The 21157-nt window shown below is 40.4% G+C and overlaps 1 protein-coding gene across 2 annotated transcripts in view; it reads right to left on the bottom strand.

Moving 5' to 3' along the window:
• Positions 1 to 8874: 8874 nt before the first annotated feature.
• Positions 8875 to 21157, bottom strand: part of LOC109429338 (lutropin-choriogonadotropic hormone receptor) — a 208604-nt gene continuing 196321 nt past the window's right edge. For both annotated transcript variants that reach the window (XM_062846743.1, XM_029860184.2), the window contains exons 14-15: positions 12495 to 13119; positions 8875 to 12358 (exon numbers count right to left, since the gene is read on the bottom strand). In XM_062846743.1, the coding sequence (XP_062702727.1) occupies positions 12052 to 12358; positions 12495 to 13119 (932 nt within the window). In that variant the 3' untranslated portion in view covers positions 8875 to 12051. The remainder of the gene's footprint in view (positions 12359 to 12494; positions 13120 to 21157) is intronic.

Genomic DNA, 21157 nt, shown 5'->3' with positions numbered 1-21157 from the left:
GTAACTGTTAGCTTCCTATTGCAACTAGAATTGATATCAACTTTTCATAGCAGAATCTGTTTCTTATAAATACATTTTAAATCTCATTTTTCTATGATAATAGGGCAAAATGGGGCAAATTGGACAACTACTGAAGCTGATTCTGGTGATAACAGATCTATTGCTTTTTGTTTATGCGAAAAAAAAAACAAATTCAAATCAGTAACACTAAAAATCCATTCATATTTATGTAAAATTCACAATTTGCAGCAGTTGTTGGGGCAAAATCAAGCAATATGGGGCAAAATAAGCATTTAAAAGGATCTTTCATGTATGTTTATGATTTTTATTGACCTCTAATTACACATCCAGCTATTTTCAACGATCTACAGTCGTGCTAGTTATTTGAAAATACATTTTGATTCTCTTTTTGTATGAAAAAAGGGCAAAATGGGGCAAAATGGACCACTTCTCGTGCCGTGCGGTGAATGAATTAAGCACCAATCGATTTATCGTAATTTTTACGTCAGAAATGGTCAACTTCACGTACTGAAACCAGCGGCATTAAAAGATCCGTTTTTTGGGTCGATTTTTCCCACTGTGCAGTGTCTCGAGAGTAAATCGTGGAGGAAATTCTAAAGAAGTGCATGGGAAGAATTCATTCTCGGAGAGTTCTTACTGAACTTGTAAAAGGAATTCTTACAAAAATGCAACCTCCACTGTAATTACAGAACAATATCGGATGTGTTAACCGCGGATACGTGCGATCTGAATGATGAACAAGTAAAAACTTAAATTTTATTTAAAAAAGTTAAGGTTAATTCAATAAGTGTTGTGTTAAGCAAAAAATGGTGAACATCAGGGTGGAAATAAGGAATTCTGGTTATAGTAGTGGTAGATCTCCAACACGGTAGTCGAGTCCACCACAGGAGGTCAGATCACGGTGTACGCACTAACAGTTCTTGATATTTACAAAACAATTGATATAGGCATGGTGTGTCGAACCTGCTCGCCTTCCGAGGACAAAGAGAGCGGTAAAGCCACCTGGGAAGCTAAAAAGGCGCAAGCACGCTACCTTGGTGTCTTCCCCAAAAAGCGTGTCATCGACGTTCGTTGCTGCATGGCTACGTGACTAACCTTGAGTACAGTGTGCTCTGACCCCTCTACGAAGTAATGGCTTCTAGGTGATCACGGAAATAAAGTATTTCGGCTATGGGAATGTGTTTAGTGAGTCGAGGATGTAGTGCAGTGATCACCGAACTGCGGCCCGCGGGCCGCATGCGGCCCTCGGGAAGTTTATGTGCGGCCCGCGAACAGATTTTGAAAGAATTGAGAATGTGGCCCGCTGAACCATAATGATAATATTAAATTTTGACAAATTTCAATATTTTTTGTAGAATGAACATTTAACTACTGAACTACTGTATAAGTAATTCATGTGAAACAATTTTCAACATAAGTGTTAAAGATTTTCAAGTTTTCTGAATCAGCATTTGAATTATTAAGCCATCAAAAGTTTGATAACATAATAAATTTTCACAAAATATTGAGGTCTTTTCATTTTCGTATATATACTTATAGCTATGAACAATTTTTTTTTTAATTTTCCCAAACGAGGACGATTTTAATAATTACTAACTGTTCTGAATGTTGTCATTTTTTCTTATGTCTTGAATTTGGTTCCACAAATATACAAAACTGTGAAAAAATCGGAGATAAATAATTTTTCGACATTTCTAAACTTTTTTAATCGGCTGCTGTTAAGAAATGCGAAAGAAAGAAAAAAATGCTGAGACGATTACATTTTCTTCAAAGTAACGGTTTTAGGCTAACTTCAACAGGGTCTTTACCGTGGATTGTGGAGTCCTGTCAGAACTTTTCTAAAATAGTTTGTTAAATTTTCATGAAAAGGAATTTTTATTTCATTTTTGAACTCTTGAAGAAATTCCTTATAACTTTCTTGTATTTTCTTTCAAAATTTCTGCAATATTATTTCCAGGAAGTTTTTCATATATTCTAAGAATCCCAAAAAATCCACCTAAAAATCTGTCAGAGATTCCTTCAGAAAGTTCAAAATAACTGAAAAATATCAATATTCCAACATGTTATCAAAATGACGACTTTGATAAACTTTGCAGGAAATTCCAAAAATGACTCCAAGCGGTTTTTTTAGAAATCTCATCAAGAATGACAGAAAATGGTTGTTAATTTACCTAAACTATTCTCAAGGATAACCATATTATTGTTCCAGTTTCATTATTGGCTATTCTTTTTTTTGGAAATATGATACTATTTGACTTGCGGCCCGCATTCCGTTTCCAAAATTCAATTTTGGCCCGCGAATACAGTTAGTCTGAGGATCACTGATGTAGTGCCACAAACACACTGGCTGCAGGCATTTGGAGAAGTCCTGGGAACTTTAATAATTCGAGGAAACTGAAGAAAGATCGCCAAATAAGATGGTGTTCTACTGTATGTTACTTTAATGTTACTTTGAGTCAATGGTATTACGATTTGAACGTTCACTATTGAGAATTCCATATTTTCAACATAAATCAGTATGTATAATATACTTCGATACTACAGCAAAATGAACTACCACCACGATGGGATCAGTCACCCTACATGGAGCAGCGACCAGTGCCAAATACGTCTGCCGATGGTTAAGTTTGTTTTTCTGTGGGCGGTTTGGTAATGTTCCGGCGGCGGCGTGATTGGCGTGTATCGATAAGGCCCAACTTATTTTTGCAATACTTGTACCTACTCGGCAGCTCATGGATAAATCATCAGCCGGTAGATATCGAACAGACATGGCAGAAGGAGAGTTGATTACTTGGTCCGACAGATGATGCTCACCACAAAATTTCCTTTCGGGTTTACCGGTAGGACGAGATTGGCTTTTTCTCGGGTTCATCAGTTTTATTGAATTCTTAGAATGAATGTATTTATGTTTTCTACCCACATAGTATATTTCAAAATCTTGATTTCGACAAAATTATGTTGGTTTTGGTTTAGATCCAACGAATGGACATAAACATCCGGACGATTGAAACGCTTCTAGTGTCAAAGAAGTTTGATTTGCATGTCCATTGAGATTTATGTGCCTAGTTTGCATGTCTTAGCTTTCTAGAAGCTTACAACATGGTCTACATATGTAATTTTTCACTCTGATGTGTCCTCATATGCACACTACCAGAACAACCAAATCGCACATATCAATCGTCTTCACATGCCTTGCAAGCACCCAGTTCAGGCCCATTTCACCCATAAACTTTTACACTGAAAGAAGACGAGACCCCCACCCCAGACAATCCCCACCCGGGCGCAACCGATTTGGACATTTCCATTTCTCATCAATAAAACACTACTGGCAGCACAGTCAGTGGTCTTTCGTCAAGCACATAGAACTTGGATTTATTGTTTTTATCCTATATCGGGTTACGATCTCACCCCAGCTTGCGCTGGCACCCATTTCCTTTCCGTTTCTAATCCTGATGCATATACTTTGTAAATATCTCAAGTTGAGTCATCCTACATCTTTGGATTTGTATTCGTCGTCCTACCGCATTTCCCAATCGCACGCCTATTCTATGTAATCATTCCGATCCAAGTGCACTCCATTCCCATGGGGGACAACGAGTACCACTCATGTTTAACATACATAACAGTTTTGAATTCACACACCGAGGTTCCATTATCACATTTAGAATTTTCTGGGAATGAACAATGTTCTTTTCGTAGGTATTTTGTTTGCTGTGGTTGATTTTTTTTTATTTCGAATCTTATTGGCAGGTGAGGAATATTTGTATGTGAGCAGTCTGTTAACCTTGGCTCATAGAGTACCTTAGATACGCCATACGGAGTTGAAAATCCAAATAATCGAAAAGAAGCAGTCAGCTAGTAAAAAAATGTTTTATTCTATGCATAAGGAAACAGAAAAGTTCACGGAAAATTTTGAACCCTATGAAATATAACAAGATATTTTATTTATTTTCTATGGAGGTCAAACAGGGTCTACAACCGAAATTCCTTAAAATGTTCTTCTACGAATTACTTCGTAAAATAAATCCTGGAGTCAGTCCTGTAGGAACACAGAAGGATTCCTTGAAGGAATCCAATAATCATGCTTAAAGAATCTCGGACGAATCACTAAGTGAATCCTTGAATAAATTGCTATTGAAGTACGACTGTATGGTTGACTCTCTTGATTAACGGCTACGCAGTCTTAGGATTTTAAAAACGAGTTGTTCTATTCACCCGACGTTTCCACACGGGGATAGTCTTTTCCCCCTGAGGAAGACACTATCCCCGTGTCGAAACGTCGGGTGAATAGAACAACTCGTTTTTTTTTTAATCCCAAGACTGCGTAGCCGTTAATCAAGAGAGCCTTGAATAAATGTTGAGAGAAATCCCCAAAGAAGTCCGGAAAGAAATCTCTAAAAATCGAAAAGAAAACCCTGAATCGATCTCGGGAGGTTATCTAATAGGTCTCTGATCTCTGATGAAATAGTGTGACAAATCCCTGAAGGAATTTTGAGATGAATCCTAGGAGGAATGTCAATACACGAAGCTCAGAAAGAATAGCTGCAACCCCAAACCCTTCCTCCCTAAAAAATCCGAAAAAAAGGAGAAGGAGTCCCTAATTCAATCCCAGGAAGAATCCCTCTCTGAACAAACTCCCAGAAGACTACCAGAACGAATCCCGAGAGGAATTTCAAAATGTATCCTTGAATGAATCTAGAGATAGATCCCTGCAAGAATGCTGTAAGATATTCTTAAAGGAATCTCGGTAAAAAGAAATCTCAGAAAGAATCCCGGGATCAAATTTGAACGGATACTAGGTAAATCCCAAAATAAATACCTGAAGGAATTCCGGTAATATTCCCAAAGGAATTCTGGCACAAGTCCCGAATACTTACAAACATGTTGGTAGCAATCCTCGAAGGAATCCTAGAAGAGATCCCTAAAGGATCTCAGTTAAAACACCGGTAAGAAATTCCTGAAGGAAGGACGATGGTGAGGGAATCCCGTGGGGAACCCATTGAAAGATTCTGAACAGGAGTTACTGAAGAAGTACTAAATGAATCCCTAGAAGAATTCCAGAAATAATTCCGGCAGCAACCACGGGCGAAGTTCCTTTAGGAATCCCAGGAACAACGTCAGGAAGAATCCCCTAACAAATTTCTACAAAGAGGCCAGAAATATTCCCTGCAGCGATTCCGGGGAATAATTACTCTGAACAATCAATAAAAAATCCCGGGAATAATCCGGAGGAATCCCAGAAAGAATCACTCAAGAAATCCCGAAAGAGTCCCTGAACAAAGTTCTAAAGGCATTCCCGAATAAATCTCTGGAGGAATCTCCGATCAATTTTCCGAAGATATTTAAGGATGAATACGTGAACAAATTCCAGACGAATTTCAGAAGTAATCCTTGGAAAATTATCAAGAGAAATTTCTGAAGCAGTCCCAAATAAAACCTTGGAGTAATACCAGAATAAATTCCGGCATGAACCTCGGAAGAAATCCCTGAAGGAATCCAGGGCATATTATCTCTGGAGGAGTCACCGAAAACATCTCTAAAGAAATTCCAGGAATATTACCAGAAAGAATCTCGAAAAGGATACACGACGAAACGTAAAAACGTAAATAGCCGAGTGCTCAGTAGAGATGGTCGGGTTTCAGATTTTACAGACCCGAACCCGACCCGTACCCGAACAATTTTTAATTTCAAAACCCGGACCCGACCCGTACCCGAGAATTTTTTGTTCCGTCAAACCCGGACCCGACCCGAACCCGAAAAATTTTCGTTGATCAAAACCGAACCCGACCCGAACCCGAAAAAAAAAATTGCCAATAAACCCGACCGAAACCCGAGTTAAATTATAATCATCAAATGTATCGGATACAACAAATAAATCATTTTTCTGAATACTGATTTATCTACATTGGTACCAAACCCGACTTGAACCCGACATTATTCAAACCCGACCCGACCCGTACCCGAGCGTTTTTTAAATTTCCAAGCCCGAACCCGACCCGTACCCGTCGGGTTCGGGTTCGGGTCGGGTTTCGGGTTTGAAAACCCGAAACCCGACCATCTCTAGTGCTCAGTAAAACTATATCCGAGCAAAAAGTTACGTTTGTTAGCTTCCTGAATCTCAGAACTGGGGGTGTAAATGTCGGCAAAGGAATGGAAAAATGCTGATATTTCGGCAATCTGAATAAAGTGTGCAGGAGAAAGTTCTAAAGGAGTTCCGGGATTAATTTTTAAGCCAAATTTCGTGTTTGAAGAGACCTTGAACCAATCCCCAAGGAAACTTTTGGAGAAATACCTGAAGAATCCTAAAGAAATGCCTAAAGGAATCCAGGTAGTATCCAGCATAAATCCAAGATTAAATCTCAGGCGAAATTCAAGAAAATATCACAGTGCAGCCCCTTGAAGAATTCCTGATAGAATTCCGCAAGAATCACAGGAATTCCAGAAAGAGTCCTTGAAGCACTACCAGGAGAAATCCTTGAAAAACCGCTGAAGAAATCTTGAGAGAAATCCCGGGAAAGTACCCAATGGAATCTGTATAAGAATCTCTACAGGAGCTCCGGGTGAAATTCCGAGAAGACGTTCTGAAAGAAATCCCAATATGAATCCCTGAAAAGATCATAGAAAGAATCCCAGAAAGAATGCCTACAGGAATCTGTGCAGAAATCTCTGGAAGGATCCTTGAAGAAATCTTTTGGGAAATCCCTGAACCAATCCCGAGGAATTTCGAAGGAATTTTGAAAGAAATTTTGAGTAGATTGTCGTGAGGAACTAGGAGCACTGGCGTAGCCACGGGGGGGGGGGGTCTTTTAGGGTTAAAACCCCTCCCAGAGCCAAAAATTTTGGAACAAATTTTCAGTATAAAGCGCTTTGCGACGAAAAAATTTTTCGGCTGCGCCGCTATTTTCAAACTACGAATACAATTGCTCATTACTGTTTACAAAATGTAAGTGGCAAATCAAAAAAGGTATCATTGAACGTTGAAAACCCCTCCCAGAGACAATTTCTGGCTACGCCACTGAATAGGAGACTATTCCCGGTAGAATTTGTTGGAGGAATCCTAAGGCGCCGTCCATAAACTGAGTAGACTCAGTTTTGCCCATGTCAGATCCTCCCTCCCCCGTCTCGTAGGCTTTGGTCCTTACAAAATTTTCGAAATTTGTCTGGACCGTAAATTTTGGTCAAAAATCTATGAATCAGTGAAATCTTTGAAGAAATCTAAGGAGATATTTCTGACGGAATCACAGGAGAAAAAAAGAAAACATTTCAGAAATTTCTGCATGGACCCCTGAAGGAATTCCTCAAGGAGTTCCTGCAGGAGCTCTTGGAGGAGTTTACGAAGGATTTCTTAAAGGGGAATTCAATGAAAAAAATCTTTAGAAGGGTTTTAGAAGAAATCCCTTGCATTTATTTATTTAAAAAAAATCCTCGAAATTCTAAGAGTGCCTGAAGATGTTTCAAAAGAGATTCCTGAAGAAGTTTCAGCAGGAATCCGTTAAGGAATTACTTTAAAAAAAACCCAAAGGAGGTTTTGAAGAAATCTCCAGTCCAAACCCGGTAAAAATCCATGGAAGAATTTTTGAAGGAATCACAAATAAATTCCTGGTGGAATATCAGAGGAAGCTTCTTGGGAACACTTGATACAACTCCGAAATAGTTTATTGAGAAACTTAGCGAGAGTTACTGGAGAAAACCTTTAATAGAGTTACAGGAGAAGTTTCTTTAGAAAAAAAATCCCGGATGAATCCGAACAATCTCTTGAGAAAGTTTCCAATGGAATTGCTGTAGAAACTTTTAGGAAATATTTCTGGAGAAACTTTGGAGACCATGGAAATAAAATGCGAAAGGTAACCATGGAAGAATATCGAAGAAGTAATACTGTAACTCCTGAAATAATCTCTGAATGAAATTCTGCAGGAGTCCTTGGAGGAATTCTTGCAAGAATCACTGAAAGGAATAATGCAAGAATCTCTGGATGAGTCCTAGCTGGATGTTTTGGATGAATCCCTGTAGTCATTCCTGCTGACATTCTAGAGGATATTTCCAATGGAATCCCAGGAGAAATTGCCGAGTACACCTCTCAATAAGTTCGCGAAGAAATACATGTATCTGGAATTCCTGAAAGAATTCCGGTGATTCTATGAAACAAAAAATCTATGACTGAAAAAAAATCAGAAACAATCATTGAAAGAACTTCTGAACACAAAGATAAATGAGCCTAGGGCCGAAAATCTCAATAATAAAAAAAATGTAATTTCCTTGGTTCCTGAAAAAAAAACTTTTAATTCCTTCAGAAGGGGTTTCAGAAGAATATTCTAAAAGTAATCTGAAGGGGCGTTTTAAAAGGAATCCAAAAATTTTTAACGAATTTGTGGTGGAATTTCAGAAGAAATCCTTGAAGGAAGCCTGGAAAGAAATCCTAAATATTCCCTGGAAGTTTTTTTTTTAAAGAATCATTAAAAGATTTTATGAATGATTTCCTGAAGTAATTTCTAAAGAAATGTGTTCACGCCCGAGACGTGGATATTTGCTGTTTTGACCACTCTTCCGCATGGTTCACACCTATAGTGCAAAGCACATCAATCCAGCCCCGTTGAAAGGCAATGAGTTACCTACGTTTGAGTGATCTCCAGTATCACACATAGCTGATCTGACTTCGGCTAATACTCGACATAGGCTGTTTGTATATCCCCACAGATGGCCGATTCTACGAACCGATACGGGCCGATACGAACCAATAAGTAGGTGATTGTTAACGAATCACCGTAGAATCGGCACTGACTACAAAGTAGTTTCTGTGAGGATATACAAACAGCCTATGTCGAATTTTAGCCGAAGTCAGATCAGCTATGTGTGATACTGGAGATCACTCAAACGTAGGTAACTCATTGCCTTTCAACGGGGCTGGATTGATGTGCTTTGCACTATGGGTGCGAATCATGCGAAAGAGTGGTCAAAATAGCAAATATTTACGTCTTGGGCGTGAACAACATCCATGAGGCAACTTTGGAAGGAATCCATAGACGATTTTCTATGTTTGGATAAATTTCTATAAGAATCCCTGGAAGAATTTCAGAAGGATTTTTTGGCGATTTTCTTATGAATCCCTGGAAGATTATCTTAAATAATTCCTGGAGAATTATCTTAAAGAATCTCTGAAAAAAAATTGAAGGAAACTTTGGAGGACGTTCTAAAGAAATCTTTTGCGAAATTTCTGAAGGAATTCAGAACTTTTGATTTTCTAAAAGAAATCGCTTGAAGAAGTGTTTGAAAGAAAATCAGGAAAGATTTATAAAGAAATCCATGGCGAGGATTCTGTGGAAACCCATTGACTTGTGGGGCAATTTCTGTAGCAATGTAAAAATGATTTTATGAAAGAACCTCTGGAAAACTTTCGGAAGAAATCTGTGAAATATTTTCTGAAAGAAACCTCTATTAAATTTTTTTTTCGAGTTTTTTGTTTGTGGTTGAATTATAGAAAACTACAGGAAAATTCATGAATGATTTTGAAAAAAGAAATTGCTTCAAGGAATTCTCAAAAAAAAAAAACGCAAGAGAACCCTGGTATAATTTCTTGAAGATTTCATGGTACAATTTCTAAGGGAATCATTAGAAAAAAAAAATCAGAAGACTATTCTCAAGAAATCATTGGAATTTTTGAAAAATTTTCCGGTATTGATTTTTTAATGAATCCTTCTGCAAATGTCTTGAGGAATCTTTCGAACAATTTCTGAAAGAGTTCCTCAAGGAACCTGCGGTTTCTTCATTATGCTGCGTTCACTTTTTCATTTGCTCCTGTTCCAAAGATTTCGTCTGTTGTGGCGTAAAAATGAGACTCGGGAAAATGCTGGATCTATCAGGTAGTTGTATATGTCTGGTCGAAGCCTGTGATACCGCGGGTCTAATTGACGATAACTGCTTGCAGGTTTCACTATCAGCTTCTCAACGGTGTTGACTCCGAAATCATCATACCCACTGCCAAGAAGTCTGCTCACCAGCTTGTATTTTTATTTTGGTATTTTTTTTTTCATTAAATAACTCGTAACAATACTTATTGGATTTCCTTCAAAGAAATCTTCTTCTCACTGGAAGTGTACAGTTCTTTGAAAAAAAATCGAAAAGAAGGATGGGTTTTATGCCTGTGCGAGAAGCGATTCGAAAGGATTATCGTCCCCATCGGCTTTTGCCTACTTCAATAAATCAACAAATAAAAATACCCTCTTAAAATCTCAAAGGGAGCCCCTACATGAATCTCAAAAGAAATCCTTCGGAAGAAATCTCATTAAAACTCTTGGGAGAAATTCCTGCAAAATTCCCAGGAACAATTCCAAGTGGAATTACTGTAGAAACTGCGGAAGACATCCCTGAAGAAATTCCGGAAAGAATCACAATAGGATTTCGAGAAGGAACTACCACAACAATCCCTGAAGGTATGCCGGAAGGAATCCCTGAAAAATACTTGAAAAATCCCTTGAGGAACTATAGAAGAAATCCACGAAAGAATTCCGAAAGCAATGTTTGGAAAAATCCCAAAAAAGCGTCCCTGTAGGAATCCTGGTAGATATCCCTGGAAGAATTCCTGAAGGAATCTTGAGAGAAATCCCAGAAGGAATCCTAGGAAATACGCCCGAGAGGAAAACCTGAAGTAATTTCGGGAAGAATTAGAAAAAAAAACTGGAAGGAATCCCGAGAAGAATTCCTGCAAGAATCCACGCAATAATTCCGAGGGAAATCCTTGTGGAAATATCCTTGAAGAAAGCTTGGGAGAAATCCTAGAAGAAATACCACGATGAATTCCAACGGTATCTTCGCGAGAATACCAAGAAAAGTTTTCATGAAATTCTTGCAGGAGTTGCTTGAACTGTTCCTGATGGAATAACTGTAAAAATATCTGGGGAAATCCCTTAAGAAATCTCGAAAAAAATACCTTGAAAGAATTCCGAGACGAATTTCTGAAGAAATCCCAAGAAGAATCTGAAATCAAATCATGGCAGGACACGGTAGGCAAAAGGCATCCCGGGAAGATTTCCGGACAGTAATCTCAGAAAGAGCGCCTGCTGGAGTTCTAGTAGGATTCCCGAGAGTAATTCTTAAAAAATCTGTTTGTCAAATCCTCGCAAGAATGTCGTGTAAAGTTTCCGAAAAAAACAAATTGAATAGGTACATCCTGGAAGGAATTTATAAAAGATTTGTGGAAGGAAACCCGACTGTATTCTCGTGAGGTACAGCCTACACAACAAAATTATTTCGGGTGTAATGATAGCGTCGCCTCCGAGCTGTCAAGGTTTTTGTTCACACTTTACGCTGCTAGATGCAACGTGACGAATTTCAAGACGAATCCCGGTAGAAATTCCTGAAGGAAACCTTGGAGTCGTTCATGCAAAATCGAAAGGAATTGCTGGAAAATTACTTTAAAAAAAATCCTGCAAAAAGCGTTACATAGGCCAAGGTATCCGGGATAAAAATGATTGACCGAACAATGCAATCTGATGCATTAATTTCGAACAGTAAATCTTTTCGACGTTCTGTTCTTATTTACTTAAACAGTTTGGTTATCACTTCACTTAAATTTGAACGGTACCCCTCATATCCCTTCACTGAGCCGAGAATATCTATGAACATATGCTATAGCTACCCCAGCGTCACCTCTTAGAAGGATTTCTTAGTAATACTATCTTTTGCACTCATTACGACTCATTTTTCAACTCCGTATAGTGCCTCCCAGGCTTTCAATAATCGCATAAACTTTTTGCCATTTGCCAACAACGGGAACAAGCGGAAATTGAACTGAGCACTTCTATTATAATTGTCAGAGCCGCACAGGCACGTATGTATTTCTTGTCAGACACGAAATATGTTGAGATTCGATTGTACTAGATTTCCGGTGTCGCCGCCAAACTTTTAGACACCCGGGGATAAAAGGTATGAGTCGAGAGCTTTTTCCTCCATTTTCCGGCAGCTTTATGGCAGCCACGCCTGCGTCGTTGTCCATCTGCTACATTTCACCACCTCTGTCTGTGCAGTGATGATGATTCAAAGGAAAGTTTCACTTTCCTGCTCCTCGATGACGCTGCTGGCGAGACTGTTGAGCTTATCCGTTTTCACATTCACCTCTTCCACCACGGTGTCGTTGGTGACGTGACCGTTCAGACTGTTGGCACGGGAGAGGTCCATGTGGGTGCAACTGTTGGCCACCTGGCTGCATGTGGTTCCGTTTGTGTTCGATGTGGTGTTGAGGGTGGTCGTTATGGAGCCTCTGGCGGGGACGATATGGATGGTGTTGGTCGGTAACGAGTAGGTCATTTTGTACTGCTGGGCACGTTGGGTGCACAGACCGTAGCTGAAATGGGGATAAAGCTCAGCTTTAGTATAGGGAAACTTGCGTACAAGCAGGGATACCAGATGTAATCAGTTTTGATGGCAAATGAATAAAAAGTTTACATCTGACATCCCCGCACGAACTTCAACATTCATACTTCGACAGTAGCATAAAGAAGTCCTTCCGGTACTGCATCGTCAGAATGGCGTACAGATATGGATTCGCACATGAGTTCAGCGGATAGAAGAACACCAGCAAAATTTTCGACTTGGTCACATCGATCAATGGATATCCAGCGATGGCCGTCAGACCGAAGAAAGCTATCGGTGCCCAGCAGGCAAAGTTCGTGAATACCAAGAGTGCCATTTTCTTTGCCACCGTCATTTCCCCACTGTGTGCCGTCCGGGCTGCTTGACGTGTTTCCTTGCCGAGCGACAAATAAATCTGGGCATAGCATATGACGATGATGATGAATGCCAGCCCGTTGATTCCCAGCACCGTCAGTAGATAGGCGATGTCCCACGTGTCGCGGGCTTCCATGGGTAAGCATATACTGGTCGATGAATAATTACTTATTCCAAACAGTGGGAAGGCTGCCATCACGGCAGAGTAGATCCAACCAGCGATCATGATGTAGGTGGCGGCGGAAAGTTTGATCCGTTTGTTTAGATAAATTGCATGGGTGATGGCGAACCACCGTTCCAGAGTGACGATGGTCAAAGTGAAGATTGAGAGATGGCTGGCAAATACAGTGAGGAAACCGGCGACCTTGCAACCAAAACCTGAAAGAAAGAAGCGGATTAGATAAGTTATGATAAGTTTAAAGATGGATTGAAACGCGGGCCACGTGACGGTGATTTAAATGAAGCGTTTCTTGAGGTCTATGATGGATTCAAAGATGTTCCAGAGGGTTTGGTTGTATCAAGTGGTTTCAGAGAGGTCTCAGAAAGTGTTCATAATTTTAAGCGGAGTATCAGGGTCTCTCATGGGAATTCAGAATGTTTGTGGGGTTCTCGTGGGTCTAAAGGGAATTTAAGTTGCGGCCTTAGTCCTCCTGAAACACCTCAGAAATGCTCTTGAAAGGGCTTGAAACCCCTAAAATCCCTGCGAAATTCGCCAAAATCCCCTGAAATCTTTCTGTAACCCCTTTAAAAAGCCTAAAGGGCGAACGGGACGGTCGAGGAAATATCCGCAATTGCTCTGTTGCTACTAAGATGATAATCTCAGATTCTACTTAATATTTTGCAACAAAAACCTATCGTTGTGAATGGTTACTTGCAGTGCATATGCTGATTGCTTTTCAGCATCTTCAGTGCGATAGAACTCGAGATTGCCATCTTCTGAATCGCGAGGCAAATTGTTAGAAAGAGAGGCAAGATAGGAAAAATAACACGGCATCCCGTTTCACCTTAAAACCTTCTAGATAATAATGCTTTTGAAACGCAGCTAATATTCTCTAAAACTACATAAAGCCCTTTTAAACCACTGACGTCGAGAGTTGGTGAATGAGCGAATGGATTCTGACTATGTAGTGATCTTCACTCACTTGTCTCACAAAAGATTGTTACAAAAAATCGGCGTTCCTGAAAATTGCACAACGAAAAACATTCACCAAGACCCTTCGATAATGTCCAGTTTGTGAAAGAGATAGTTGACGAATGTGTTAGTGAGTTGGTGAAGGAGTTGTTTTCAAATTGGGATAGTTTGATGAGTAGATAAACTATTGAGTCGACAAGTCAAAAATGTGTGAATTGGTGAATGAGTGAAATGTTATGTAAGTAAATTGGTGAATGAGTGATTTCAGAATTGTTTCCGTTTGTGAGTAAGTTGTTAGGCGAGTGACTTGATATGTGCAAGAGTGGGTGTGTATTTTCTTAAGACACGCACACGTTGTGAATGATTCCAGTGAGCTATCTGCTCTTTGAAGGAATCACGACAGTAGACAACGGACTAGCATGCAACGCTCAGTGTCAGTGGCAGCCGAAAACTTTTCCTGACAGCTGTGGCGGGAATCGAACCCACGCTCCTCAGCACAATATGATTGAATGCCTTGTGACCTAGCTTGTGACCTTAGCCGCTCGACCACGAAGCGACAATTTATTGATGTCATTCACTGACTAACTCACTCATCCAGCCACATACTCGCTCGCTCACCCCTCACCCGTTCATTCACTCACTCGTCGACATATTAGCTAACTACATAACTAACTAACTCACACATAAGCTCACTCACAAACTCACTCATTTTTTCACTAGCAGGCCCACTCACTTACTAATTCACTTACTCACTACATCACTCACTGGCCAACCCACTACAGGGATTGCACGTACGAGCGAGCTCAATGAGCATGAGCCCAACATCATGATCACTGTGTTCGGTTTCTATGAGCGAACTGTTATGCTCAACTCGTTTATAATCAGCGATCATGATGGCTCATTTGTGGAATAAACAATGAGCTGGAGTTTGCATGACGACGCCTTTCTTCTTGGTCCATTTAGTACCAGTCGAAAATCATAGCACAGATAACAGATGTTTATGCTAGTACAAATTTTTCGCAGAACCCTGTTTAAATGTTCAAAACGATATACGTTGGCTCACTACCGCCATCTACTCTACTTATTGCGACATTACATCTAACTTGAATGCAAGAATAGTTCAAAGTTCCAGTTTCATTCGAGACCGAATACAAACTTGGATGTAAAATTGCGTAGTGCATGCAATCTTGAAAGCGATCACTGACTATCGATCACTGCGCCATCTCTAAATGATTGCCACATGAGTTTCAGCTGCTCGTTACATACAAAATGGCTGTTGAGCATTTTTACACACATTGCCAATATAAGCATAAACGTCTGTTATTTGTGATCATAGCAAACCATAATCATTTTCATGCACCGAACAGTCACTTCTGTCATAACGCGGAACAACTGATGCAAAAACTGTGGAGGTTTTATTGATTGGTGGATGGAATATGGTATCATTTGTTGCTGCAAGAGGTTTGATTGGTGGTCCATTGGAAGATGACGACTTGGTGGCTTGGTTCTCAAACACCTAATTGCCGCTTCATTAGGCCAAAAGCAATGGCAGATTGCTAAGAAAGTAGCCAGGGGGTCTACGGCTTTCCCTTCGTAGACGCATTCGACGGGACACGAGCGAGACCGTATTGGCCATGCCGAAATGGGTTCTTGACGATTAAGACTTCATTGATTGTCCTAGGACCTAGGAATCTCTCTCACTCAACGGCGGTTGTGGAGCCAGTGAGAAATGGTCCTCACGGTCAGAAAATTCACTCATTTTCGAGCTAAAGTGGGACAACTCAAAATTGAGTAAATTTTTTTTCCAGCGATAGCGCTGGCCCAAGTGCGAAAATCTCATCAGTTTAAGCCGTATAATATTCTTGATGATGCGAAGAATATTATACGGCTTAAACCAGTTGGATTTTTGCACTTGGGCCAGTGCTATCGCTGGAAATGCAATTTACTCATTTTTTGAGCTGTTCCAGTTTAGCTCAGTTTTTTGAATCTTACTCATTTTAGAGTAACATTTTCTTAGCGTGCTTGTCGGTTAGACCAATACCAACGAAATGGTTGATCGTGCATGATTAATTAACTGACCGGTTGTATATCCCACACATCAGTAGGTCGGCAAGGCAAAGGTCGGCAAGCAAAGGTTCTGAAGGCCAAGGTACGTTCAACAATTGGTCTAGGTACTTGAGCTCTTGGGAAGTAGTTCTATTGGCAACATCCGGCCTAACCTTGGGCTGTAAAAAATATCCCAGGAAAAGGGAAACATCGAAATAAAACTGCTGTTTTATTGGTTTACCTTTATTGGTAAAGGTTTCGAACACAAAAAATTCAGTCGAAAATGAGATATTTTTTTTTCCAAAACAAATCCAAGCTCAGTTAGTTTTGGGACAGTGAGCAGTGGTGCTCGAAGCTCACTCGACTGATGAGCGCCCAAGATCAATGAGCCTGGACGTTCATGGCCTATCATTCTGTTGAGCATCAAGTTGGCATGAAATTGGCTGAGTTTTGCTCGTGAGCCGAGCTTTTTCAATGCCTCACTAACTAACTCATGCACTAACTAATGCACTTACCAACTTATTTAATAAATTAGGATGTGCCGAAAAACTTAGGCGATTTTCGGCAAACATTTTTTGGCACATATTTTGGCACATATTTTGACCATATTTTGGGGTCTCCAGTTAGCCTAGTGGTGGCACAAATCTCCCAAATGGAGCAGGACGTGTCTCTGCAGCCGACCCACTGATAGCCTAGTGGTTTAGGATATGGATCACCAATCCAGAGGAGGAAGAGACGAGTTCTCGGGAACTTGTGGCGGAACGAACAATTCCACTTGCCCTGAAAAGGGCGGATTGGGTTCCACACGTCCGTCGAAGCAACCAGTTACGTAATTTGTCGCTGTTGGAACGGTAGATACCCTTGTTGTCCATTTTGCCGTCCAAGTAATCTTCCGTCCAACAAGTCGATTTGCCTACCGTTGCACAATGGCCCTTTTTTCAATATACATGAAAATTAGGGTGGTCCATATTTTCAAAGAAATTGGTAATCAAACTTTTTTATTTGCAAGAATAACTGTATACATTCTTCGGGAAAGTTGTAGATCTATCAATTTTGAGCAAGTTTGCTGAAGACACTTTTTATGTAGCTTTAAAATTGACCGATCTAGAGGTATTTTTCTGAATAAGCTTAGGGTGGTTCAAGAAAAACCGGTTTTCTGGCGTAACTTTTTCAGTTTCGATTTTTCATCAAAGTCGCCCAAGAAACACTTGTAGAGCATTTGAAGACGCGTCGTTTCGTGCGCTGAGATGATCGTTATCTCTTTTGGTTCAAAAGTTATAGGCATTTTTCGTAAAAAATCATAGTTTTTTAAAAAGGTGTTGAGACGGGTTGGGGCAAACATAAAAAATATCTTTTGCCCGCATTCAAAAGAAGTAATGTTGTTTTAAAACATATCAAAAAATTAGAGGGGTGTTATTTTTGTAACTCAAGTGAAAAATACTTGAAAAGTGCCTATTTTTTCTAGAAACTCATCAATATCTTTTGAACGGAATAACGTAGCAACATTTTCAGCGCACGAAAATGCGCGTTTTTGGAAGCTCTAAAAGTGGTTCTTAGGCGACTTTAACGAGAAATTTGAAACAAAAAAGATAAAGCAATAAAACGATTTGTTCTAGCGTCACCCTATGAAAACTATGGGAAAATGCGCTATCGCTGGAAAAAAAATTTACTCAATTTTGAGTTGTCCCACTTTAGCTCGAAAATGAGTGAATTTTCTGACCGTGAGGACCATTTCTCACTGGCTCCACAACCGCCGTTGAGTGAGAGAGATTCCTAGGTCCTAGGACAATGCGTTGTTGCGGATGAAGCAGTCTAGCGCAGGAAGAAACTTCGGAGAAGATCGATGCCTGAACAGGATCGCTTGGTTCTTGGCCTCGTTCACCTTGATCTTCCAGCTGGACAGGTAGTCTACGTGGTTCCTCAAGAATTTTTCCAAGTGATCCTCTGACATTTCTTCAGGAATTCCTCGGGAAATTTCTCCAGCTGCTTCTTAGCAATTCTTTCAGGGGTTCCCTGCAATTCTTCTAGGAGTTTCTCGGACATTACTTCAGGTGCTCCTCGGAATTCACTCCAAGCGTTTTACGAAAATTTCACAAAGTGTTCCTCGGGAGTTCCTTCAGTAGTTCGCCGAGAATTCCTTCAGGAGTTCATCGGCAATTATTTTAGGAGGTCCTCGAGTCAAACTTGTGGGAGCGTTCCGGTGAAGAATTTCCGGGAAAATCCTGGAAATATTCACATGCAAGTCTTGGAAGAATTTTAACATAAATGTTAGAGAACTTCTTGGGAGAAATATTGAAGGAATTTTTGTGGAAATCTCGGAGGCAATTTCCGGATAAAATATGGGAGAATTTCCAGGAAAGTCAGAGAAATTCCCAGGAAAATCTTGCAGGGGTGCTCACATAGATACTGGAGGAATTTTTAGTGAACACTTGGCGATTCCCTCCAGACATTTTCGTGTAGCTTCTGGAACCCAAACAGGAATTCCAGAGGAACTCCTGGATTAAATTTGTGAGGAAATCCTGGAGGAAACTTCTGACGTAATTCCTGAGGAAACTGAAAAACTCCTAGAAGTATTCTTAGAGAACCTATTCCTGAATGAATGTCCGGGAAACTGCCGGAAGGATTACTCAGAAAACTCTTGAAGAAAGAACCCTGGAAAATCCTGGGAGAATTTCGAAGGAATTGCAGGTTCTGGGAAAATTCCCATGAAAATCATGGAGGGTTCCTCACATGAATACTGGAGTTTTTTGGGAATTCTTAAAAAAAAGAAATCATCATCCACTTGCTGTCTCGGGAAACAAACACCAAATGTTCGGCATTTCACCCTCAAAAAAACTTGTTCGGGGTTCGGGCTCCTCCAAGCGATGCCACAAGTAATCTTCCGGAGTCGTATGAATCTAGGAAACCATGCCGAGTGACGCATCAATTCCTGAAGGAATCCCTGGAGAAAACCCATGGATTTTTTCTGAAGGAATCTTAGAGAAATCTGTGGAGAAATATCTGGATGAATTCCTGGGGCAATCCCTGAAAGAGTTCTTGGTGGAATCTCTGATTGTGTTCCTGTAAAATTCCAGGAGGAATCCCTAGAGGAATTCCTGTAGGAATGCAAGGATAAATTCTCGGACGAATCTCTGGAAGAATAACTGAAGAAACCCCTTGATAAGTTCCTGTAGAAATTCCTAAGGAAATATCTGGAGGAATCCCTGGCACAATTCTTGGAATAACCTGAAGAAAGGCTGAGGAATTCCAGGAGAAATGCCTGGGGGAATCCCTGGAATAACTCCTAGAGGAATATCTAGAGGAATCCTTGGAGACATCGCAGGGAGAAATTCCTGGACGAATTCTTGGAAGAATCTCTCTTGGAAGAACCCCTGGAGAAATATCTGGACAAATCTCCGGAGAAATTCCTAGTGGAATCTCTGCAGGAATTTCTGAAGGAATCACTGGAGGAGTCCCTGGAAGAATCCCTAAAAAGAACTCCTGGAGAAATTCCTACAAAAATTGCTGGAGTAATTCCTTGAGAAATCACTGGAGGAATTTGTGAAGGAACATCTGGAGGATATCCTTAAATTTCCTGATAGAATTCCTGGAGAAAATTCTGATTGAATTCTCGGAGGAATTCCAGGAGGAATTCCAAGAGGAATTTCAGAAAGAACTCCGTGAAGAATTCCTGGAAGAATTCCTGGATAAACTCTTGAAGGAATCCTGGATAGATTTTTGGAGGAATCCTAATCCTTGATTTTTTTCTTGGAGGAATCTCTAGATGAACAACTGGAGAAATTCCTGGGGAATCCCTGTCACAGTTCCTTAAAGAATTTTGGATGGAATTCCTGAAGAAATGCTTGGAGTAATTACCGGACAAAATTCTGAAGGAATTCCTGGAAGAATTCTTGGAGGAATCTCTGATTAAATACCGGAAGGAATTCCAGGAGGAATCACTGGAGAAATTCCTGAATAAATTCCTTGAAGAATTCTCCGAGGATTTCATACTGGAATTTCTGGAGGAAACCCTGGAAGAATTTCTGGATAAATGCTTGGAGGAACTCTGAAGCGATTCAAGGAGGTACCTCCAGAGTAATACTTGGAGCAATGGCTGGAGGGATTCCTGGAGAAATTCCTGAAGAAATGCTTGGAGGAATGCCAGGAGGATTACCTGGAGTAGATCCTAGAGTAATCCTTGGAAGGATCGCTATAGGAATACCTGATAGAACTCTTGGAGGAATACCTGGAGGAGAAATCCTTGGACGAATATCTGGAAGAATCCGCCAGAGGAGTTCCTGGGCATCCCTGGGGATTTCTTGTGATTTGCTATAGGAATTTCTGTAGTAACTCAAAGGGGATTTTCTGGAGAAAATCCCGGAAAAAGTACTGAAGAAATCGCAGAAAGAATTCTTGGAAAAATCCTGAAGGATTTCCCGGAAGAATGCCTGGTGGAAATCCTGGAAGAATGCTTAGAGGAATGTCTAGGGGAACACCTGAAAGAATATCTGAAGGAATTGTTGGAGTAATTCCTGGAGGAATCTCTAGAGGAATTCCTAGAGGGATTTCTAGAGGAATTTCCGGGGGAATCCCTGAAGGAGTTTCTGTGGTAATCACTGGAACAATCCCTGGAGAAATTCTTGGAGGAATACTCGGAGGCTTACCTAGAGAAACTTCAGGAGAGATCTTTAGTTGAATTCCTGAAGGATTGTTTAGAAGGATCTCTGCAAGAATCTTTGGAGGAGTTTTTGGATTTCTCAGAGAAAACCCTTTAGAAACTCCCGGATGAACCCCTGGAGGAATCCTCGGAAATATCCCAGGAGGATTTTCTGAAGAAATCTCTGAAAGATTTCTTGGAGAAATCTTGAAGGAAACCTACGAAGAGTTCGTGGGAAAACTTCCAGAGTCATCCCTGTAACAGTTCCTAAAGAAATCTTTAAAGGAATTCCTGAAGAAACCCCTGGCTGATTCTCAGAAGCAGTCCCAAATCCAGTGGGTGTCCCAAAAAGAGTTCCTGGAAGAAAACTTCGAGGTTTTTTTTCAAATAATCCCTGGAGTTGTTCCTGAAAGAACAATTTACCAAGTGAATTCCTGGAGGAAACCTTGAAAAAATACCTGAAGAAACCCCAAACCGCGGAACTTCTAGATCTAGGTGATTTGCCGTCGCACAGTAAAGCTCTGGTTCGTTATAGACCGGCCGTCGATTAAGTCTTCTTCCCACTAACGCATTTGTTTCAGGTGACAGATGTCGGAAGATGA

Source organism: Aedes albopictus, chromosome 1, assembly GCF_035046485.1.
Source record: "Aedes albopictus strain Foshan chromosome 1, AalbF5, whole genome shotgun sequence".
Lineage (NCBI taxonomy): Eukaryota > Metazoa > Arthropoda > Insecta > Diptera > Culicidae > Aedes > Aedes albopictus.
This window is presented reverse-complemented; position numbering and strand designations above follow the sequence as displayed.